We start from the raw sequence: 24,269 nt of genomic DNA, 5'->3' as shown, positions 1-24,269 counted from the left end.
TTAAAGTAAGTATATTTCTCTATCACATATTTGTTGAATCATTTACACAATCTTTTATTATAACAATGATACTGATATTTTGTTTCTATTTTTATGTTTCAGAACCTCATTGCAGTCGCGCGCGTTGCAATGTTGTAATCGAGTGTTAGTATCGCTAAACAAAATTTATCGCGAAGTAGAAGCAGTGTTTGTTCGTTCGCGTTTCGCGATTTAAACCATAAGTGTCTTTGCATAGACTGCGTGCAATGCAGTCTTTAGAGTCAGTGTTTGTTCGCGAAGTTTCTTGATTTTTTAACAGTCGCACAGACTGTACTTATAAAATATAGTAGAGTTTCGTTAAGTAAATTCAGTGACCGTTCGTTAATAAATAACTACCGCGAATTAGAGTCAGTGCATCACTGAAGTGGATCTCAACCAACTTCGATGTCGACCTACCTCATTTTCAACCAACTACAAATCATCCACCCTCAATTTCGACCTAAGTCGCGGTCCAGTGTTTTGGAGCCGTCGCAGAACTTCTTAAGTAGTGAGTTAATTTTTAAGTCCCTCCAATCACTCAATCATGTCGAGAACGAAAGGTCCGAATCGGCACGGGTGATTGGTTGTAATTAATACATAAAAGAGCATTGAGTGACCACTAGTAAATTTTCTATTTTACGTATCAGGGTGGCTTTCGAGTTTCGTTAGATTTATTAGTTTTCTTTTACGCTTTAGAATAAGGGTAGTTAATGATGGTTACCGAATGTTCTATAGTTGTTGGTTGGACTTGAAGCAAAGAAAAAGCTATATCTCGAAAAATTCCCACAAACAGTGGCTCAAGAGGGCAGCTATTGGATTGTTGTTTTATTTTCGAAGGTTCGACAGATTAGTTGAAATAGATATATTTTAATTTCTATGTGGTCACCCAAAATGCTCTTATGTAATAATAATTTTGATTTCAGAAACCCGGACGACGTAATGCTCCGTATTTTATCCCACATTGATACTCGTACGCGAATGAAATTATTACATATGTTATTTATTTTTACTATCAACGTCGAGTTGTAAATTTTTATTTTCTTTTTATTCTCTTTTTTAAAGTTTTTTATCTAAAGTACACTGAATAAAAGTGCATATGGAATAGAAACAATTGCACCGAGATGTGAGGCAAGTTCTTTCTTTCGCGCGTTACGGAAAGAGAATATTCTTTAGATTAGAATCGAGAATTTTTCATTTTGATTTTCTCCTATAAATTTAAATTGAATTAAATTCAGAATTTTATTTTTCGTAAGTTATATATATATATATATATATATATATATATATATATATGACTACATATAATGCGAAGGACTTTATATAATAGTTTCAACAATTATTCTAAATTAATTTTTCTAGTTTAATTATTCTAATTTCTCTCGGGTGGGACCCTTGGGAGGGGCCCTCGGGTGTGGGCCTTTGAGCGGGCTACTATTACAAGTATCTTGCGAAGTTCCTTTCTCTTTTCATTTTCTTCTCCTTTTCTTTCTTTTCGTTTTCTTCTTGTCTTATTCCTTTTTCTTCTTTTAATCTTTTTCTGTTTCAGGTTAGATCATCAAGGAATGGATCATCGGGGGATGGATCATCGAGGAAACGATCATCATGAAATTTAATTCTTGAATTATTATATATTTCTATTTATTCCATACATATCTATTTATTATATGTATTTCTATTTATTATATGCACTTCTATTGATTATATATATTTCTATTTATTGAAACGGATTGGTATATAATAATTTAATTACTCGAAATTAATTATTCTACTTTCTCTCGATTTTGGTACTTTGATTTTTCTCGGGTAAAGCGATCTTAGAAATATTCACACGTTGTTCTAAATTCTATCTTTCTCTCGCGCACTCGCATGCATATTTCCGCTTCCTTTCTTCCTTTCCTCCTTTTCTCTCCTCTTCTCTTTGTTTCTTCTTCTTATTCTCATTTTTTTTTTTTCTTTTACACTTCCTCTTTTTCTGTTTCTGAATCATCGAGGGATTTTTACACGGAAGTTAATGGAACCTCGCTGCATATAATTGATATTATATTCAGAGAGGGTATGTCTCCTTGCTTCCGTACGCGAATGATAGGGAAAACACTCACGCACGTGCTGGTCATCACGTACGTAAGTGTTCGCGGTCGCGAAATTAAGTCCTGCCGAGGACTACGTTTTAATGTTTAAAATCGAAATATAGACACGACCGGTCGTGTCTCGAGATGTCTGAAGCTGACGGTGTGGACGGTGGAGTTTTTCGTAATCAGGGTCTCGTCCATCTCCAATTTTCTGAAAAGCCGAAAACTCCCGAAGCGGAAAGATATCTCGAACGCGAATTTTAGAGTAGAGTCCCCGTTAGCCCGTGGGTCCCCAGATGCAGCAACCTCCAAGCGGTGGGACCTGGGTCGGTAATACTTGCGATGTTTTAAAATCTATTTTTAAATTATATCAAAAATCTATAACTAAATTATAAATATAATTTAGTTAAAACGCAAGTACTACCGGGCGAATGGCTGCATATTTCAATGCTTTTCGAAAATCTCTTCCTTTTAATTCTAACTAGATATTAAATTCATTATATTTTCCAGTGTTAATCATATTTCGAGAGATAGATAAATTAAATGTAGCAATATTCTAAAATAATTTAGTAGAGAAACGTGCGGAAAACTTTTGTATCGCTGTCTTTCCTATTTATTCTTATTCACTTTTATTAATTATTATTTATAATAATTCTCTTAAACTCTTCTTCTTTTATTCTTTTTCTGTTTCAAGTTAGATGATGGAGACATCAATCATCGAGAGACAAATCATCAAGTGATCGTTTTTCGTGAAATTTATTTATTGAATTACTCTACATTTTTATTTATTATATACCCTTTCATTTATTCAATATCTATATAATAATTGAAACAATTATTCGCGATTAATTATTTTAACTTCTCTCGGGTGGGACCCTTGGGAGGGGCCCTCGGGCGTGGGCTTCTGTGCGGGTTTCGTTCTTTCACTAGGGAAAAATTAAACTCATTTACGGTACTCTGATTTTTATCTACTGAAATGATCTTCGAGATACTTATCCATTTTTCTGAATTCTATCTTTCTCACAGACACTTTTCTTCGTTTCTTCTCTTCTTTTCTTCCGCTCTTTTCTTTTTTCTCTTTTCCCTTTGCTCTTCTTCTTTCATCCTTTTTCTGTTTCAGGTTAGATCATCGAGAGACCGATCACCGAGGGATCAATCATCGTGAAATTAAATTTTTACAGGGAAGTTTTAATAGTATATTTGTTTTTTATTTATTTTACTTAATCATTAATTTATTTATTAATTATTAATACTATTGTTTAATTGCATTTTGATTTCAAATGTATATTTTTATATAAATGGCTTTTTTCATATAATATTGCATATTATTTTTGCATATAATTAACTCTTTATCTTTTATTCTTTTTCTGTTTCAAGTTAGGTGACCGCTGGACCTATCATCCTGGGATTTTTATACGGAAGTTAAAGGAACCTCTCCGCATATAATTTTTATTATATGCTGGGAGGGTATGTCTCCTTGCTTCCGTACGCGAATGATAGGGAAAACACTCAGGCGCGTGACGGCCGGCACGCGCGTGGGTGTTCGCGATCGCGAGATTTAGTCCTACCGAGGACTTCGTTTTTTAAAATATCGAAATATAGACACGACCGGTCGTGTCTCGAAATGTTTGAAGCCGACGGTGTGGACGGTGGAGCAATCTGTAAGCGGGGTTTTATACATCTCCAGTTTGCTGAGAAGCTCGAAGCTCCCGAAGCGGAAAGGCATTTCGGTTCGTGGATTTTAGAGTAGAATCCTCGTTAGTCCGTTTATTTCCAGGTGCAGCAATCGTTGCGTCACCCAAGGACCATGGAGGGACTTAGATTTTTATACGGGTGTTTAAAGAGTCTTTCTACCTCTGGCGTAGAAGGATTTCTTTTCTCCCGTTCGGGCAAGATAGAAGGACACTCGCTTATGTCGGCTGGCATAGGCGTTGGTGTTCTCGGGCGCGATTAAGTCCAAAATTGGCTCTTACGTACTCAACATACTCGCGTGAGTGTTACCGGAATACTCGCGTAAGTATCTGTGAGTGCGGTAGGATTCAATCTTGGGTTCCGGCGTTTGTCGCGAAGCACAATCGGGTGTGCTCAAGTGGTGATCGAAGCTTCCGATGTTGGATAGTTGAGCTATGCGTAAGTCGGTTCCCAAATGCGGAGACGCATGGGGCTGCAATTTTAGCGTTTGGAGGCTTGAATTCGTCGGGAGTGGAGGTCGCCCCGTTGCTTTGCTTTCTTGATAGTAGTGTAGTAGTAAAAAGTAGAGTCACCGTTAGTCCGCGGGTCTCCAGATGCAGCAACCTCCACGCGGTGGGACCTGGGTCGGTAGTACTTTCGGTATGTCGAAATCTTATGGGATACAAGTATTATCGAGCGAATGGCTGCATGTTTCAAGATTTTTCTAATATCTTCTCTATCGAATTCCAACTAAATTTCGAAGTACATGCAATTTACGTTCTTTCTTACATCTTCCATATATTCTGCATTAAATTCACAGTCATTTCCATTTATTGAAACGCATAGCTATGTAATAATTATTCGAGATTAATTCTTATAGTTTCTCTCGGGTGGGTCCCTTGGGATGGGCCCTTGGGCGTGGGCTTCTGTGCGGGTCTCCTTCTTTCTGTACCGAAAAATCGAGTTGGATTTTTGTACTCTGGTTTTCGTCGGGTTTACCGATCTTCTATGTCCATCTTTTCTTCCCAATTTCATTTTTTTCACACGTGCATGTGTTCCATTGCATCTTACGGATATTCTTCTTTTTTTTCTTTTCTACTCCACTCTTCTCACATGTGCGCACGTTTTGGCTCTCTTCTCTTCTCATTTTCTTCTCCTTTTCTTCTCTTTCTCTTCTTCTTGTTCTCTTCTTCGCGAATCTCGTTATATCCGCGCGGAATACGGGTAGGATAGGAAGAACACACGCGCGTGTGTCGACGGGCACAGACGTGATGTTCTCGGGCGCGAATAAAAGTCCTACGGTAATGGACTTCGTTTGATTGCTAAGACGAATAAATGACTGGTCGTGTGTCGGTTTATGTGCTTCCGAGTAGTATGGTATGCTATCCGTAAGCGTGGACTGACCCTCCTCCAGTTAGCCGCCAGAATCCTTGGATAGTGCATGGAACGTCGCGAACGCGAATTAGAGTCACCGTTATGGTAACACTCACGAGAGTGTTCGGGCGCGATTAAAAGTCCTATCGGGGACTTCGTTTTATTGAACGTCGATTAGTTGATCACGCCGGTCACGCGAAATTTAGAGTAGAGACCCCGTTAGCTCGTGGGTCTCCAACTGCAGCAACCTCCACGTGGTGGGACCTGGGTCGGAAGTACTTGTGTTTAGTCAAAATCTTATGGTGTGCAAGTATTGCCGAGCGAATGGCTGCGTTCTTTAAGGGTTTTCTAAAATTTATTCTATGTAATTCCAAATTAAATATCGAAGTACATTTTACATTCTTTCTTACACTTTCCGTATATTCAGCAGTAAATTCACAGTCATTTCAGTTCATTGAAACGTATAGCTCGATAATAATCGAAATAATTATTCGAGATTAATTATCATAGTTTCCCTCGGGTGGGACCCATGAGTTGGGCTCATGGGCGTGGGCTTCTGTGCGGGTTTCCTTCTTTCAGTACCAAAAAATTCAGCTCGATTTTCGTACTCTGACTTCGGACGAATTCATTTTCTCTTTCCTTTTCTTTTCTTTTCTATGTCCACCTTTTCATTTTAATTTCATGGTTTTCATACGTGTATGCGTTTCCTTATAACTTCCGGATATCCTTTCTTTCTATTCTTCCGAGTTTTATCGTATTCACGTGCGCGCATGTTCCGGTTTTCTTTTCCTCTTTCTCTTCTTCGTGGTTTTCGATATATCGGCGAGGTTCCCATATATCGTCGAAAGGTCCGTTTCATAATCGATTGCTAGACGCGAATACGGGTAAGATAGGAAGAACTCTCACGCCTGTGTCGGCGGGCACAGACGTGGTGTTCTCGGGCGCGAATAAAAGTCCTACGGTAATGGACTTCGTTTGATTGCTAAACCGAATAATGACCGGTCGTGTGTCGGTTCGTGTGCTGCCGAGCGGTATGGATTGCTATCCGTAAGCGTGGACTGACCCTCCTCCAGTTAGCCGCCTGAATTCTCGGTTGGTGCGTGGACGCCGCGAACGCGATCTTAGAGTAGAGTCACCGTTATTATAACACTCCCGGGAGTATCGGGCGCGATTAAAAGTCCTACCGGGGACTTCGTTTTATAGAACGCCGATTATTTGATCACGCCGGTCACGCGAATTTTAGAGTAGAGCCCCCGTTAGCCCGTGGGTCCCTAGATGCAGCTACCTCCACGCGGTGGGACCTGGGTCGGTAGTACTTGCCATATATATTGAAATCTATGTCTCAATTATATCTAAAATCTGTAACTAAATTATAGATATATTTATAAAACGCAAGTATTACCGGGCGAATGGCTGCATATTTCTATATTTTTACAATATCTCTCGTCTGTCTAAGTTCAATTAAACGTTAAGTTGATTACATTTTAAATTGTTAATTATATTTTCACAGATAAATAAATTTGAATATAACAAAATTTTAATTAATTTTCTAAGAGAACGCACAGAAAACTGTTCCGTCGTACTTATATACTCTTATTAATTGTATTCTTTTGATAATTACATTAATTATATACTTTTATTCACCACATGAATCACTTTTATTAACTTTTATTAATTATTAGTATGGGGTGGGACCCTTGGGAGGGGCCCTCGGGTGTGGGCCTTAGGCGGGTTTCGTTCTTTCACTAATGAAAAATCGAATACACTTTGGTATTCTGATTTTCAGCGAGTGAAACGTTCTTCGAGATGCATTTCCATCTTTCGGAATTCTATTCTTGTCACGCACATTTACGCAAATACTTCCTTCTCTTCGTTTTTCTGTTTTTCTCTTCTTTTTCTCTTTTCTTTATATCTTTCTCTCATGTTTCTTGACCATTGATTTGTTTCAGGATAGATCATCGAGGGACCGATCATCATGAAACTAAATTTTTACAGGGAAATTTTTGAATATAAATATCTTTTTGCATATAATTTTGTATATAATATTTGCTCTTATATTTAATTTTTATTATCTTTTTAATTTTTCTGTTATATTTAATTTTTATCATTTTAATTTCTGCTCTTACATTTAGGTTTTATTATCTTTTAAATTTTTGCTCTTAGATTTATCTCTTCTTTTATTCCTCCTCTGTTTCAGATTAGGTGATCGAGAGACGGATCATCGTGGGATTTTTACACGGAAGTTAATGGAACCTCTCTGCATATAATTCTTGTTATATGTAGGGAGGGTATGTCTCCTTGCTTCCGTACGCGAATGATAGGGAAAACACTCACGTGCGTGACGGCCGGCACGCGCGTGGGTGTTCGCGAACGCGAGAAAAAGTCCTACCGAGGACTGCGTTTTGATTTTTGAAATCGAAATATAGACACGACCGGTCGTGTCTCGAGATGTCTGAAGCCGACGGTGTGGACAGTGGAGCAATCTGTAAGCGGGGTTTTATACATCTCCAGTTTGCTGAGAAGCCCGAAGCTCCCGAAGCGGAAAGGCATCTCGGATCGTGGATTTTAGAGTAGAGTCCCCGTTAGACCGTGGGTCTCCAAGTGCAGCAACCTCCACGCGGTGGGACCTGGGTCGGAATTACTTGTGTTGTTTCAGAAACCTATGAAATGCAAGTATTGCCGAGCGAATGGCTGCGTTTTCGAAGAGTTCTTTTTCCAAAATATTTTCTTTGTAATTTCAACTTAAACATCGAAGTACGTACATTTTGCATCGGTTCTTACATTTTCCGTATATTCGGCAATAAGCGCACGGTCACTTCTTTTCATTAAAACGCATAGATACGTAATAATTGAACAATTATTCTCTCGGGAGGGTCCCATGGGTGGGGCTCATGGGCGTGGGCTTCTGTGCGGGTCTCCTTCTTTCAGTATCGAAAAATCCAACTCGATTTTGGTACTCTGGTTTTGGTTCGGACCATCTTTTCTAATTCAATTTCATCGTTTTCGCAGGTGTTTCATTATAACTTCCGGATATCCTTTCTTTCTATTCTTCTGAGTTTTATCGGACTCACGTGCGCGCATGTTCCGGCTCTCTTTCTCTTCTTCCTTTCCTCTTCTTCGCGGATTTCGATATATCGGCGAGGTTCCGATATATCGTCCAAAGGTCCGTTTCATAATCGATTGCTAGACGCGAATACGGGTAAGATAGGAAGAACTCTCACGCCTGTGTCGGCGGGCACAGACGTGGTGTTCTCGGGCGCGAATAAAAGTCCTACGGTAATGGACTTCGTTTGATTGCTAAACCGAATAATGACCGGTCGTGTGTCGGTTCGTGTGCTACCGAGCGGTATGGATTGCTATCCGTAAGCGTGGACTGACCCTCCTCCAGTTAGCCGCCTGAATTCTCGGTTGGTGCGTGGACGCCGCGAACGCGATCTTAGAGTAGAGTCACCGTTATTATAACACTCCCGGGAGTATCGGGCGCGATTAAAAGTCCTACCGGGGACTTCGTTTTATAGAACGCCGATCATTTGATCACGCCGGTCACGCGAATTTTAGAGTAGAGCCCCCGTTAGCCCGTGGGTCCCTAGATGCAGCTACCTCCACGCGGTGGGACCTGGGTCGGTAGTACTTGCCATATATATTGAAATCTATGTCTGAATTATATCTAAAATCTGTAACTAAATTATATATAGTATCTAAAATCTATAACTAAATTATAAATATAATTTAGTTAGAACGCAAGTACTACCGGGCGAATGGCTGCGTATTTCAATGTTTTTCCAAAATTTCTCTTCTGTTTAATTTTAATCAGACGTCAAATTAATTACATTTTAAATTGTTAGTTATATTTCCACAGATGAATAAATGGAATATATCAAAATTATAAATTAATTTTCTGAAAAGAACTTATGTTCCCTGTCGTTCCCATTTATTCGAAATTTACTTTTAATAATTATATACTTTTCTTAATTATTAGAATTATATCCTTTTCTTTATTATATTAATTAGTTTTATTAACTTTTATTTATGACTAGTTTCGGGTGGGACCCTTGGGAGGGGCCCTTGGGTGTGGGCCTTAGGCGGGTTTCTTTCTTTCAGTACAGAAGAATCGAACTGAAATGTAGTAATCTAATTTTCGTCGGGTGACATGATTTTCGAGATACTTATCCAAGTGTTCCGAATTCCATCTTTCTCACGCGCACATTTCGTGTATCTTTTCTTCGTTTCTCTTTTTCCTTTCTTCTTCTGGTATCTTCTTTCTTTTACTTTTTTACTGTTTCAGGTTAGATCATCGAAGGACCGATCATCATGAAATTAATTTTTACAGCAAAATTTTAATCTTATTTGTTTTTTTTTATTTTATTTATTCATTAATTTATTTTTTAATTAGTAATATTATTGTTTAATTATAATTTGATTTTAAATATATATTTATATATAAATGGCTTTTTGCATATAATATTGCATATTATTTTTGCATATAATTACCTGTTTTTCTGTTTCAAGTTAGGTGATCGTCGGACCTAACATCGCGGGATTTTTACACGGAAGTTAATGGAACCTCTCCGCATATAATTTTTATTATATGCTGGGAGGGTATGTCTCCTTGCTTCCGTACGCGAATGATAGGGAAAACACTCAGGCGCGTGACGGCCGGCACGCGCGTGGGTGTTCGCGATCGCGAGATTTAGTCCTACCGAGGACTTCGTTTTTTAAAATATCGAAATATAGACACGACCGGTCGTGTCTCGAAATGTTTGAAGCCGACGGTGTGGACGGTGGAGCAATCTGTAAGCGGGGTTTTATACATCTCCAGTTTGCTGAGAAGCTCGAAGCTCCCGAAGCGGAAAGGCATTTCGGTTCGTGGATTTTAGAGTAGAATCCTCGTTAGTCCGTTTATTTCCAGGTGCAGCAATCGTTGCGTCACCCAAGGACCATGGAGGGACTTAGATTTTTATACGGGTGTTTAAAGAGTCTTTCTACCTCTGGCGTAGAAGGATTTCTTTTCTCCCGTTCGGGCAAGATAGAAGGACACTCGCTTATGTCGGCTGGCATAGGCGTTGGTGTTCTCGGGCGCGATTAAGTCCAAAATTGGCTCTTACGTACTCAACATACTCGCGTGAGTGTTACCGGAATACTCGCGTAAGTATCTGTGAGTGCGGTAGGATTCGATCTTGGGTTCCGGCGTTTGTCGCGAAGCACAATCGGGTGTGCTCAAGTGGTGATCGAAGCTTCCGATGTTGGATAGTTGAGTTATGCGTAAGTCGGTTCCCAAATGCGGAGACGCATGGGGCTGCAATTTTAGCGTTTGGAGGCTTGAATTCGTCGGGAGTGGAAGTCGCCCCGTTGCTTTGCTTTCTTGATAGTAGTAGAAGTAGTAAAAAGTAGAGTCACCGTTAGTCCGCGGGTCTCTAACTGCAGCAACCTCCACGCTGTGGGACCTGGGTCGGAAGTACTTGCGTTTCGTCAAAATCTTGTGGTGTGCAAGTATTGCCGAGCGAATGGCTGCGTTCTTTAAGGCTTTTCTAAAATTTCCTCTATGTAATTCGAAATTGAATATCGAAGAACGTACATTTTACATTCTTTCTTACACTTTTATATTCAGCAATAAGTTTACAGTTATTCCTATTCATTGAAACGCATAGCTCTATAATGTAATAATTAATCGAGATTGATTATTATGGTTTCTCTCGGGTGGGTCCCATGGGTGGGGCTCATGGGCGTGGGCTTCTGTGCGGGTCTTCTTTCAGTACCGAAAAATCGAGCTTGAGTTTCGTACTCTGGTTTTGATCGGATCCATCATTCCTTTTCTTTTCTTTTCTTTTCTCTTCTCTTCTCTTCCTTTCAATTCCATCTTTTTCACATGCATACGTGTTTCATTCCATCTTACAGGTATTCTTTTCTCTCTTTTCTTCCAAGTTCTATCGTTTTAACATGCGCGCACGTTCCGGCTTCCTTTTCTTCTCTTTCTCTTCTTCTTCTCCTCTTCTTCACAGTTTTCGATATATCGGCAAAGGTCCGATGTATCGTCGAATGGTTCGGTTCATAATCCATCGTTAGGCGCGAATACGGGTAGGATAAAAAGAACATTTGTGCGTGTGTCGGCGGACACAGGCGTGGTGTTCTCGGGCGCGATTAAAAGTCCTACGATAATGGACTTCGTTTGATTGCTAAAACCGAATAAATGACCGGTCGTGATACGGTCATCGGATGACTGTAGAGTGAGACGGTCTATGTGCTACTGAGGAGGATGGTTTATGGCTATTTGTAAGGATGTTCAGTCCGTTGACTGACCCACCTTATATCTATAGTCACCTGAGTCCATGGTGAGGTGTATGCAACCCCGCGGGACCGCGAATTAGAGTAGAGTCACCGTTATTCTAACGCTCACGTGAGTGTTCGGGCGCGATTAAAGGTCCTACCGTGGACCTCGTTTTAATGTTCGAAATGCGAAAGGCACGGACGGTCGTGCTTAAAGGCGGGATGTGGGCATCCGAGGCTGACGGCCTCAACGTCATCCCTAGTAGGATACCGTTGCGGACTCGATGTCTCTGTTCGCTCATGTTACCTCGCGAATACCGGGAACGCGTATTTTAGAGTAGAGTTACCGTTGTACTAACACCACGTGAGTGTTCGGGCGCGAATTAAGTGTCCTACCGTGGACTTAGTTTTACTTGCTTAATATATAGATAAGATTACGCCGGTAATGCGTATTTTGAAGTAGAGTCATTCGGACACTCACGTGAGTGTCCGAGCGCGATTAAAAGTCCTACCGAGGACTTCGTTTTATTTGTTCGGCGATTATTTGCTCACACCGGTCTCGCGAATCTTAGAGAGTAGAGTCCCCGTTAGTTCGTGGGTCCCCAGATGCAGCTACCTCCACGCGGTGGGACCTGGGTCGGTAGTACTTGCGAAATATCGAAATCAATGTTTAAGTAAAATGTAAAATCTATAACTAAATTATATATATAATTATACAACGCAAGTACTACCGGGCGGATGGCTGCATATTTCGATGTTTTCAAAGTCTCTTTTCTGTCTAATATGAATTAGATGTTAAATTAATTACATTTTAAATTGTTAGTTAGATTTCGGCATATAAATAAATTGAATATATCAAAATTCTAAGTTAATTTTCTAAGAAAACGCACATACTTTTCTGCCGCACTTATGTTCTCTTTCGTTCCTATTTATTCTTATTTTCTTTTATTAATTACATACTTTCATTAATAATATTATCCTGTTATTCATTTTATTAATTACTTTTATTAATTTTTATTAATGACTGATCTCGGGTGGGACCCTTGGGAGGGGCCCTCGGGTGTGGGCCTTTGTGCGGGCTGCCGTCTCGGCATTTTCTACAGCTTTTTCTCATTTTTTCTTTTCTTCTCCCCTTTTCTTTTTCTTTCTCTTCCATTTCTCTTTTTCTTTCATTCTTTTTCTATTTCAGTTTAGATCATCAAGGGAGCGATCATCCAGGGACCGTTCATCGTCAAATTAAATTTTTACAGGGAAGATTTTGAATATAAATGTCTTTTTGTATATAATTTTGCATATAATTTTTACTCTTATATTTAATTTTTATTATCTTTTTCATTTTTGCTCTTATATTTAATTATTATTATCTTTTTAATTTTTGCTATTATATCTATCTTTTACTATTATATCTATTCTTCTCCTGTTTCAGGTCAGGTGATCCAGGGGCCGATCATCGTAAAATTAAATTTTTACAGGGAAGTTCTTGAATATAAATGTCTTTTTGCATATAATTTTTGCTCTTATATTTAATTTTTATTCTTACATTTATTTCTTCTTTTATTTTTCTTTTGTTTCAGATTAGGTGATCGAGGGACGGATCATCGTGGGATTTTTACACGGAAGTTAATGGAACCTCTCTGCATATAATTCTTGTTATATGTAGGGAGGGTATGTCTCCTTGCTTCCGTACGCGAATGATAGGGAAAACACTCACGTGCGTGACGGCCGGCACGCGCGTGGGTGTTCGCGAACGCGAGAAAAAGTCCTACCGAGGACTACGTTTTGATTTTTGAAATCGAAATATAGACACGACCGGTCGTGTCTCGAGATGTCTGAAGCCGACGGTGTGGACAGTGGAGCAATCTGTAAGCGGGGTTTTATACATCTCCAGTTTGCTGAGAAGCCCGAAGCTCCCGAAGCGGAAAGGCATCTCGGATCGTGGATTTTAGAGTAGAGTCCCCGTTAGACCGTGGGTCTCCAAGTGCAGCAACCTCCACGCGGTGGGACCTGGGTCGGAATTACTTGTGTTGTTTCAGAAACCTATGAAATGCAAGTATTGCCGAGCGAATGGCTGCGTTTTCGAAGAGTTCTTTTTCCAAAATATTTTCTTTGTAATTTCAACTTAAACATCGAAGTACGTACATTTTGCATCGGTTCTTACATTTTCCGTATATTCGGCAATAAGCGCACGGTCACTTCTTTTCATTAAAACGCATAGATACGTAATAATTGAACAATTATTCTCTCGGGAGGGTCCCATGGGTGGGGCTCATGGGCGTGGGCTTCTGTGCGGGTCTCCTTCTTTCAGTATCGAAAAATCCAACTCGATTTTGGTACTCTGGTTTTGGTTCGGACCATCTTTTCTAATTCAATTTCATCGTTTTCGCAGGTGTTTCATTATAACTTCCGGATATCCTTTCTTTCTATTCTTCTGAGTTTTATCGGATTCACGTGCGCGCATGTTCCGGCTCTCTTTCTCTTCTTCTTTTCCTCTTCTTCGCGGATTTCGATATATCGGCGAGGTTCCGATATATCGTCCAAAGGTCCGTTTCATAATCGATTGCTAGACGCGAATACGGGTAAGATAGGAAGAACTCTCACGCCTGTGTCGGCGGGCACAGACGTGGTGTTCTCGGGCGCGAATAAAAGTCCTACGGTAATGGACTTCGTTTGATTGCTAAACCGAATAATGACCGGTCGTGTGTCGGTTCGTGTGCTACCGAGCGGTATGGATTGCTATCCGTAAGCGTGGACTGACCCTCCTCCAGTTAGCCGCCTGAATTCTCGGTTGGTGCGTGAACGCCGCGAACGCGATCTTAGAGTAGAGTCACCGTTATTATAACACTCCCGGGAGTATCGGGCGCGATTAAAAGTCCTACCGGGGACTTCGTTTTATAGAACGCCGATCATTTGATCACGCCGGTCACGCGAATTTTAGAGTAGAGCCCCCGTTAGCCCGTGGGTCCCTAGATGCAGCTACCTCCACGCGGTGGGACCTGGGTCGGTAGTACTTGCCATATATATTGAAATCTATGTCTCAATTATATCTAAAATCTGTAACTAAATTATATATAGTATCTAAAATCTATAACTAAATTATAAATATAATTTAGTTAGAACGCAAGTACTACCGGGCGAATGGCTGCATATTTCAATGTTTTTCCAAAATCTCTTCCTTTTAATTCTAACTAGATATTAAATTCATTATATTTTCCAGTGTTAATCATATGTCGAGAGATAGATAAATTAAATGTAGCAATATTCTAAAATAATTTAGTAGAGAAACGTGCGGAAAACTTTTGTATCGCTGTCTTTCCTATTTATTCTTATTCACTTTTATTAATTATTATTTATAATAATTCTCTTAAACTCTTCTTCTTTTATTCTTTTTCTGTTTCAAGTTAGATGATGGAGACATCAATCATCGAGAGACAAATCATCAAGTGATCGTTTTTCGTGAAATTTATTTATTGAATTACTCTACATTTTTATTTATTATATACCCTTTCATTTATTCAATATCTATATAATAATTGAAGCAATTATTCGAGATTAATTATTTTAACTTCTCTCGGGTGGGACCCTTGGGAGGGGCCCTCGGGCGTGGGCTTCTGTGCGGGTTTCGTTCTTTCACTAGGGAAAAATTAAACTCATTTATGGTACTCTGATTTTTATCTACTGAAATGATCTTCGAGATACTTATCCATTTGTCTGAATTCTATCTTTCTCACAGACACTTTTCTTCGTTTCTTCTCTTCTTTTCTTCCGCTCTTTTCTTTTTTCTCTTTTCCCTTTGCTCTTCTTCTTTCATCCTTTTTCTGTTTCAGGTTAGATCATCGAGAGACCGATCACCGAGGGATCAATCATCGTGAAATTAAATTTTTACAGGGAAGTTTTAATAGTATATTTGTTTTTTATTTATTTTACTTAATCATTAATTTATTTATTAATTATTAATACTATTGTTTAATTGCATTTTGATTTCAAATGTATATTTTTATATAAATGGCTTTTTTCATATAATATTGCATATTATTTTTGCATATAATTAACTCTTTATCTTTTATTCTTTTTCTGTTTCAAGTTAGGTGACCGCTGGACCTATCATCCTGGGATTTTTATACGGAAGTTAAAGGAACCTCTCCGCATATAATTTTTATTATATGCTGGGAGGGTATGTCTCCTTGCTTTCGTACGCGAATGATAGGGAAAACACTCAGGCGCGCGACGGCCGGCACGCGCGTGGGTGTTCGCGATCGCGAGATTTAGTCCTACCGAGGACTTCGTTTTTTAAAATATCGAAATATAGACACGACCGGTCGTGTCTCGAAATGTTTGAAGCCGACGGTGTGGACGGTGGAGCAATCTGTAAGCGGGGTTTTATACATCTCCAGTTTGCTGAGAAGCTCGAAGCTCCCGAAGCGGAAAGGCATTTCGGTTCGTGGATTTTAGAGTAGAATCCTCGTTAGTCCGTTTATTTCCAGGTGCAGCAATCGTTGCGTCACCCAAGGACCATGGAGGGACTTAGATTTTTATACGGGTGTTTAAAGAGTCTTTCTACCTCTGACGTAGAAGGATTTCTTTTCTCCCGTTCGGGCAAGATAGAAGGACACTCGCTTATGTCGGCTGGCATAGGCGTTGGTGTTCTCGGGCGCGATTAAGTCCAAAATTGGCTCTTACGTACTCAACATACTCGCGTGAGTGTTACCGGAATACTCGCGTAAGTATCTGTGAGTGCGGTAGGATTCAATCTTGGGTTCCGGCGTTTGTCGCGAAGCACAATCGGGTGTGCTCAAGTGGTGATCGAAGCTTCCGATGTTGGATAGTTGAGCTATGCGTAAGTCGGTTCCCAAATGCGGAGACGCATGGGGCTGCAATTTTAGCGTTTGGAGGCTTGAATTCGTCGGGAGTGGAGGTCGCCCCGTTGCTTTGCTTTCTTGATAGTAGTAGAAGTAGTAAAAAGTAGAGTCACCGTTAGCCCGTGGGTCCCCAGATGCAGCTACCTCCACGCGGTGGGACCTGGGTCGGTAGTGCTTGCGAAATATGCAAATCTAAGTCTAAACTATATAACTCAAGTACTACCGGGCGAATGGCTGCATATTTCAGTGCGTTTCCAAAATCTTTTCTTTCTAATTCTAATTAAACATTAATGTACTTATACTTTACATTGTGTTGTATATTAATAGATAAACACCTTAGATATAGTGGAATTATAAAATAATTTCTTCAAAAAATACACTGAAACATTCTAATTTCTTTATTAATGCCATTATTTGTAAAAAAAAAATATATTATATACAAAAATTTCTGTCATACATTCAATTAAAAAAAGAAACCTGTTTTTAACATCAGAATCAAATGATAAACCCTTCCCAAATTGTTTTAAATATTGTAGGGCTAAATAACTTTGGAAGTTGGATAAAAATATGAAGATTTTGATGCTAGTGTTATCGTAATATCCAATATCCAAATTTTATAACAAAACGGTAATTTATTGATTTGTACTATGGTATATATAACAAAAATGAAATGTTGTAATACATTTTTTGCACTAGCTGCAAATATGAGTTTTTAGAACAATGTACATAATTAAAACTAAATCATATCACAAATACTTCTTAGTATTATGCATAATTTTTAAGTCATATAAAAATTTATTCAAATTTTATTTAACTCATCCAATTACAATGTTAGAACTTCTCCAATGATAGAGTAAGTAGATTACATAGTTTCTCATTAGCTGACAAAGACGAACATGAAGAATAAATTCTAAATTGGCATAATTAATTACATCCATCGTTGGATATATGTTTCAAATGCATACAAAGAATTATATAACAAAGCAATTGTGAGTATTTCTTATAGAAAAATAATAGAGTAGCAGGCTTTTAAGATTTATAACATTAAACATTTTTTAAGATAAACATACATTAAATTTGATACGTATATAAAGAATTCCAATTATGATTACTTATGTGCAAGTAAATTCATTAAGTCGAGTATAATCATAATTGACATTGACGTATATACGTTTGCATTACATAGCCATATTTATAAGTTTGTAATACACTTAACTAGTTATGTATGTTTATGCTGTTAGCATAAAATTTTGGGTATAATCATATTCAATCGTAGGTATAACAGATTGTACGAATTTTAAAAATATTATGAGATACATATGGACACCAAGTTCCCGGCCACCCTCCATTACTGTTTCTACAATTTTCTTCATCACTTCAGCATGTCTATGTACATATTACAATGGAAAATATAACCCATTTGTATAAAAATTTTAAATAATATTGTTGCTTAATTAGATGGCATGTAATTAATACCTGCATGGATGAACAGAAGCCATTGGTGGTCCAGGTAAATGAGGATGTATTTCCATCGTCACAGTTTTTTTAGCATGATCTTGACTAACATCTTCATACATTTTTTCTACCGTAAGTGGCTTTCGATTCTACAAAATAATTTAAGTAGTAATTTTATTGAATTAATTACTAATTATAAAAAAATGTTTAATTGAGTATGTGTGTGTGTGTGTGTGTGTGTGTGTCTGTTTTAATAGACTAACCTCATCATAACCACAAAGCCACAATCGAGGTGTTTGGTAATATTTATCATAGGTAATGTATAAATCATAGGTGCGTGTATGGATAATTTCTCCTTCAGAAAACAATTCTGTTTTTTCTTTTGCAATCTTTTTTGAAGTCTCAGCAGTAAACTACAACAATTCATCAAAATAATATATTAATTTGTAAATAATTACATGATATATTAATGAAATATTTAGTACGTTTCTTGTACCTTGTCTTGTTCATCAAGCATGCCACTTATTTCAAATGCTTCCATATCAGCAGCTTCTTCATCATCTTCATCACCTTCACAAGAATCATTTTCATCTAATGATTGAATCGGTTGATTTTCTTCTAATGTCATTTCTGTTACTCTGTCATCTATACCACCTAGAGTTGTATCAAAGTGATGAGTATCAACCCATCCACCTTCTGGATCATCAGCTTCTATAATACATTCTTGTTCTTTGCTGTACTCAATCTAAATTTAAATGAAAGAAATCATATGTATTCTCAATTAATAACAATGTAAATATATAACTAATACCTGTTTACATCTGCGTGTACAAGGAACATTACGAGTAAGTAAAAATTGTTTTTCTTTTGGCAAATATGACTTTGCTCTATCTTCATCGCCTGTAGCCCATTGCCAAGTAGGACAATGATGTACAAGATGATCACCAGCAGCTACAAATTCTTCTGGTGTCAATACACCTGTTTCTCTAAACTTACTTTCCTAGGAAATCAAAAAATATCAGAATTATGTTGATATAATCATCGAAATTATTATGATAATATTTGATGAAAATTTATTTTTATAATTGTTTAGAAAAACAAATAGTATGAAAGAAAATAGGAGATTATACCTTTAACACAGGGGTTAAGTATTCTGCGACACCCAATGCTGTACCTTTTACAGAATTTATAACACTTTGCATTATAGACAAATTCGTGTAGTTTCTTATCAACGAATGATTCTGTTTTGAAAATATAACAATCTAATTTATTATTCACAAAAAATCACAGTGCATGCCGGTATTAAATAAACAGGTCTGCCGATTTTTTATGACAGTATTAGACAATACATAAACGAAACGCTTTCTTTTGCCTGTCGCTTTTTCACTGCTATCGATTCGTACCACAACCTTTCATTCGTACGTGACTTCGCATGACAGAATTACAGCTGGCTATTCGTTAGAATATTAGGGTGATTTCTAATGGAAAGATCCGTCGCACTAAAAGTTAAGCATTTTGTTCAATATCTATTTTCATTGGATAATTTTGTAAGAAAATATATTTAACGAAATGCGTACACGTCTATAGGAAAACTAATGTTTTTTAAATTACTTACAATATTTATATGGATTTATATTTAGATTTTAATAACTTTTGCGCGCGAATATCGTTACTCTAATATTAATAATAAAATATTAGTAATAAAAAATAAAATGAACCTTCCAATGTTCTCAGGTGTGGTATATTTTGATTGGTCACACAATGAAATATATTAAAGCCGATAACATTACCACTACTATTTTAGGATTATTTATAAAAAGTAAATACTTTTCGTAAACGAATTTGTACGATTGTGTATATAAAACAATTTTTTAGTGATAAATACGATTAACATGAGATAATGTTAAATCCTATATAAACGAGATTATAAACTTGTCGATCAGATCCAGTATATGATTTTTAACGTGACACACAAATTGGTCTTTATACACACATACATAAACTATTTGCCTTATATATGAACTTCTAAACTAGAAAGTTACAGTATTATATACATCAAGACAAGTTTGCAATCGAATTTGGAATAAGATTGAATGGTAAGATCAGTTTACAATTCATTGCATAATATTTTACTTGTATGACAGGTTATATTACTTCGTTTGAATTTTTGGAACACAGCTAAGCAGAACTTCGCAATCAATTTAAATATCATTTTAACTCGTTTCTCGTAAGATGTTAAATGTTATTTAATAATTCTTCTAATTTTATCATTCGCATGATGCTTTAGTCATTTTATGTCGGTTGTTTTTAGTTTCATTCCAGACTTTTACTGTTACTTACCTGTGTGTCAATACCTAAAATCATCCTTACGTTCGCCCACCATTTTTAGTATATATTTATCAATTATAATAATCGTTACATTCCTGTTATTTTAACTATCCACAGCGCCTTCTTCTATTCTTCGCAACACATATTTCAGTGCTCGGATTAGTTAAAGATTTAGTTTTTTAAGAATGAATATTTTTAGGTTAGATCACCGAAACTTAATGCTTATGCAGATGGAAAATTATTTATATCACCTCTAATATAACTGTACGTTATAATTTTGATAATATTACCAACTACATTTATAAAAAAGCAATGACATCTGAAATCGTACGTAACATATAAAAATGTGGACAATTTAATGGTCTACTAAGAAACTATAAATTTAAAGGTAAAGGAAGTGTCAGATGATCTTTTAGTTCTTTTTTTTAATGTACTAGAAAATAATTCTGACAATCTTATTTTTCCATTAGATTTATCTTTATAATATTTTCATTTGTTTTTCTGTAATAGTTATTTCTTGAACATGTATTTTTTTATGAAATATATTAGATTGTACATTCAATTAGTATAGATAACGAAACATGAACTGTTAAGTATTTACAGTTGCACCTGTTAAAATTACTTATTTATTTCATGTATATTATAAAAAATATATATATCTTGATATTTATAAACACTTATCACAGTATAATAATATATATTTTTATAGCTTTTTTTAGAGATTTCATAAAGTATAAATGCTATATATACATATTAATATATTAACATGTTAAAAAAATATACTCTAATCTACTTTTAATATAATATTAATGTTTTATAATTGTTATCTTATGTAGTATATTTGTTGAATTTTAGTATATTTTAAAATAATGAATAATAGTAATGAATGTATATAATTATTTTCTATTAACAAGTTACATTAAAAGTGTGTATATTCATAAAATTACAAAAATAATTTTATAGTTATATATATATTTTTTCTTTTATATATATGTATATATATATATAGCATTATTTAATATTTACAGCAACAATATATCACATTTCATAGAATTTCATGGAAAATTAATATATTTAATATCTTATTTTTGTTATAATTTATCTTCCACTAACTTGTATATATTTTTGTCATTCCATGATATATTATTGCATTGCAGTATTGTAAGTAATTACTTTACATTTGAATATACGATATACAAATAGAATTTAAAAATTATTTATCAAGTATTATTTATGTAGAATTTAATTACTTTATTAATTGTAACATTTGCAATGTAACATTATTTCTAATTTATCTGATATTCTTTATATTTTGCATAAATATATGCATTATTATTTAAAAACATAATCAGATTATTCTCTTTACAGGATACCTGAAATCTGGAAACTGCATCCTGATTGCTACCTACCACATTCATGAAAAAGGTTTCAGTTACTATGTCAAAGTCCTTCTTACATTTTATACATGATTAGTAATACCAAAACCACATAACAGTCTACTTTTATTTTTCGCACATGATCCACAAGGTGTGCATCTTATAAGAAACATGCCTCTGTTCGGAAAGTCTCAAAAAAGTCCGGCGGAGGTGGTAAAGGCTCTCAAGGAAGCAGTAAATGCATTGGAGCGGGGTGACAAGAAGGTAGAAAAGGTATGTTGCAAGTATACATTTCGGTTTCTATGATGAAATACATTCACTTTTAGGCTCAAGAGGATGTCAGCAAAAATCTTGTACACATAAAAAATATGTTATATGGAACTGCTGAAACTGAACCACAGGCAGATATTGTTGTGGCTCAATTGGCACAAGAATTATATAACAGTAATTTATTGTTGTTGCTTGTGCAAAATCTAAGTCGTATTGACTTTGAGGTATATCTTATTTCAATGCAAGAACTTATGTATATTATTAATAGACATCATACTGCGTATTTTAGTAAATTTATATAACTTGTGTATTATTTAGGGAAAAAAAGATGTTGCTCAAGTTTTTAATAATATTTTAAGAAGACAAATTGGAACAAGATCTCCAACAGTGGAATATATATGCACCAAACCAGAAATCCTGTTTACTCTTATGTCTGGGTAAATTAGCTATTAAAGTGAATCGCCAGAGTTATATTCAATTAAAAAATAAATCGAATTATACTTACATCTTATTTTAGTTACGAACATCAAGACATTGCATTAAACTGTGGCACTATGTTAAGAGAATGTGCAAGATATGAAGCATTGGCAAAAATTATGATATATTCAGATGATTTTTACAATTTCTTTAGATATGTAGAGGTGTCTACATTTGATATAGCATCTGATGCGTTTTCTACGTTTAAGGTATATGCATATGTACATACACAATTGAACAATAAATGTTCAAACAAAAAAGAATTTATATATATAAATTAAGTAATATTATATTATACTAATTATATTATTTACTGTAGGAATTACTTACAAGGCACAAAATTCTAAGTGCTGAGTTTCTAGAAGTTAATTATGATAAAGTTTTCTCTCATTATCAAAGGTTATTGAATTCTGAAAATTATGTAACAAGACGACAAAGTTTGAAGTTGTTGGGTGAGCTTTTGCTTGATAGACACAATTTTACAGTATGTATTTATTTTAATAATCACATGAAATATTAAGTATATTCTTCATGAAAGATTCATTTTCCCATAACAATTATTCCAGGTTATGACACGATATATTTCAAACCCTGATAATTTAAAACTTATGATGAATATGCTTAAAGAAAAATCACGGAATATACAATTTGAAGCATTTCATGTATTTAAGGTACGTCATCTATTTTGTTTATAATAATTAATATGGCCATATAATGATTATGAAACAATATTCCTATTTACACAGGTATTTGTTGCTAATCCAAATAAACCTAAACCAATTCTTGATATACTTCTTCGTAATCAGGAGAAGTTGATAGAATTTCTAACACGCTTCCACACAGATCGTTCGGAAGATGAACAGTTTAATGATGAGAAAGCATACCTAATAAAACAGATCAAAGAACTTAAGTCTGTACATGAAAATTAAGTCAAAAATACAACTACTGCTACAGCTACTGTTATTACTACAATCAACTCTATTGCTACTACTGCTATTCTACTATTACCACCAATGTCGCCACTGTGGCTATTTATTATTCTAAGACTATATTATTCAATTAGCATCATCATCATGATCATCATCATTATCATCATTAATGTTATTTTTTAGCATCACCACTGCAATTATCATCACTATTATCATAATTATCATTATTTTCATCATCATTATCATCCTTATTGTAATATTATTTTTATTACATTAATGTTGTTATTATTATATTATTATATTATATTATTATATTATTATTATTATTATTATTACTATTATTATTATTATTACTATTGTCGTTTCCACCATGTGATTTTCATTATCATCATCTTAGTCGTCGTCATCATCATTTACAATAATAGCATTATCATCTTCATCATCATAATAATTAACTATTACTTTTATCATGAGCACCATTGTCATCATTATGTCATTATTACTGCTACTATTACTGCTATTATTGCTACTACTATTGTTAGTAATGCTAATACACAATCAGTTAATTTTATTTTCGAATAGTTGTGTAAATAAAATTTACATTTATCACTTATTATTGTATCATATAAAGTTGAGATGATGTTGTAATACTCTATATTTCCATTAATGAGTTGATTATTAAAGTAAATGGTATGGCAGCTATAAGAAATTATCTTTTAATTTTGTTAGCATTCCTTTGACAAATCAATCAAATTTACTGAATACTTTGTTTTGTTAATATTGCAGAAAATATAAATACAGCAAATAAGTTACCTTAAAAAATTTGACAACTTATTTCTCCTTAATGAACTACATTTATACGTGTTTATATCGATATTTATTTACATTTATACTTCCATTTTTGTATTAATAAAATATAATTTCGATATATATATATATAGAATTTACGCAGATAATCTTTTACAGATATAAATAATTTATAAATTGTTCTTTGTTTCTAAAAGTCTATTTAAAAACAACTGATTGCATATTGATGGTAAACATTTCTTTACATTGAATTAAGAAAATGGTATTTCTATATTTATGTGACCATTAATATATAAGATTGGTAAAGTAATTTCATCAAGTTCATGTAATATTAAATTTATATTTAAAATCTTATATTTTGCTAAAAAGTATTAC

General features: G+C 35.5%; 2 protein-coding genes across 7 annotated transcripts; one reads left to right on the top strand and one right to left on the bottom strand.

The window, feature by feature from the left end:
- Nucleotides 1-17,042: 17,042 nt before the first annotated feature.
- Nucleotides 17,043-19,196, bottom strand: LOC127068094 (ubiquitin-like-conjugating enzyme ATG3). Its single transcript, XM_051003787.1, has 6 exons — nucleotides 18,838-19,196; nucleotides 18,519-18,707; nucleotides 18,204-18,452; nucleotides 17,971-18,120; nucleotides 17,729-17,856; nucleotides 17,043-17,638 (listed from the first exon to the last, which is right to left on the bottom strand). Exons 1-6 carry the CDS (start codon nucleotides 18,907-18,909, stop codon nucleotides 17,482-17,484), a joined length of 945 nt encoding a protein of 314 aa, XP_050859744.1. The 5' UTR covers nucleotides 18,910-19,196; the 3' UTR covers nucleotides 17,043-17,481.
- A 299-nt stretch (nucleotides 19,197-19,495) lies between these two features.
- LOC127068089 (protein Mo25) lies at nucleotides 19,496-23,799 on the top strand. Of its 6 annotated transcripts, XM_051003779.1 has the most exons (10): nucleotides 19,840-19,934; nucleotides 20,235-20,423; nucleotides 21,404-21,460; nucleotides 21,563-21,684; nucleotides 21,738-21,905; nucleotides 22,000-22,118; nucleotides 22,199-22,367; nucleotides 22,478-22,642; nucleotides 22,725-22,829; nucleotides 22,905-23,799. In XM_051003779.1, the coding sequence occupies exons 4-10, from the start codon at nucleotides 21,583-21,585 to the stop codon at nucleotides 23,085-23,087; spliced, it is 1,011 nt and encodes a 336-aa protein (XP_050859736.1). In that variant the 5' UTR covers nucleotides 19,840-19,934; nucleotides 20,235-20,423; nucleotides 21,404-21,460; nucleotides 21,563-21,582; the 3' UTR covers nucleotides 23,088-23,799. The 6 variants fall into 6 exon arrangements, with proteins under 6 accessions (XP_050859735.1, XP_050859734.1, XP_050859736.1 ...); XM_051003778.1 differs by lacking the exons at nucleotides 19,840-19,934; nucleotides 20,235-20,423 and adding an exon at nucleotides 19,496-19,803; XM_051003777.1 differs by lacking the exon at nucleotides 20,235-20,423 and having other exon boundaries at nucleotides 19,820-19,934.
- Nucleotides 23,800-24,269: the final 470 nt, after the last annotated feature.

The sequence above is a fragment of the Vespula vulgaris genome, chromosome 12 (genome assembly GCF_905475345.1).
Source record: "Vespula vulgaris chromosome 12, iyVesVulg1.1, whole genome shotgun sequence".
Lineage (NCBI taxonomy): Eukaryota > Metazoa > Arthropoda > Insecta > Hymenoptera > Vespidae > Vespula > Vespula vulgaris.
The sequence above is the reverse complement of the archived record's forward strand: the minus strand, read 5'-3'. Positions and strand labels throughout refer to the sequence as shown.

What these genes read in the sequence shown, in the direction of transcription:
- LOC127068094 (XM_051003787.1), bottom strand. Translation starts at nt 18,909, where the DNA reads ATGCAAAGTGTTATAAATTCTGTAAAAGGTACAGCATTGGGTGTCGCA. An exon ending in GTACACGCAGATGTAAACAG is followed by an intron (nt 18,453 to 18,518) that starts GTATTAGTTATA and finishes ATTTAAATTTAG; the next exon opens with ATTGAGTACAGCAAAGAACA. An exon ending in TGCTTGATGAACAAGACAAG is followed by an intron (nt 18,121 to 18,203) that starts GTACAAGAAACG and finishes GAATTGTTGTAG; the next exon opens with TTTACTGCTGAGACTTCAAA.
- LOC127068089 (XM_051003778.1), top strand. Translation starts at nt 21,583, where the DNA reads ATGCCTCTGTTCGGAAAGTCTCAAAAAAGTCCGGCGGAGGTGGTAAAG. An exon ending in TAAGTCGTATTGACTTTGAG is followed by an intron (nt 21,906 to 21,999) that starts GTATATCTTATT and finishes TGTATTATTTAG; the next exon opens with GGAAAAAAAGATGTTGCTCA. An exon ending in ATGCGTTTTCTACGTTTAAG is followed by an intron (nt 22,368 to 22,477) that starts GTATATGCATAT and finishes TATTTACTGTAG; the next exon opens with GAATTACTTACAAGGCACAA.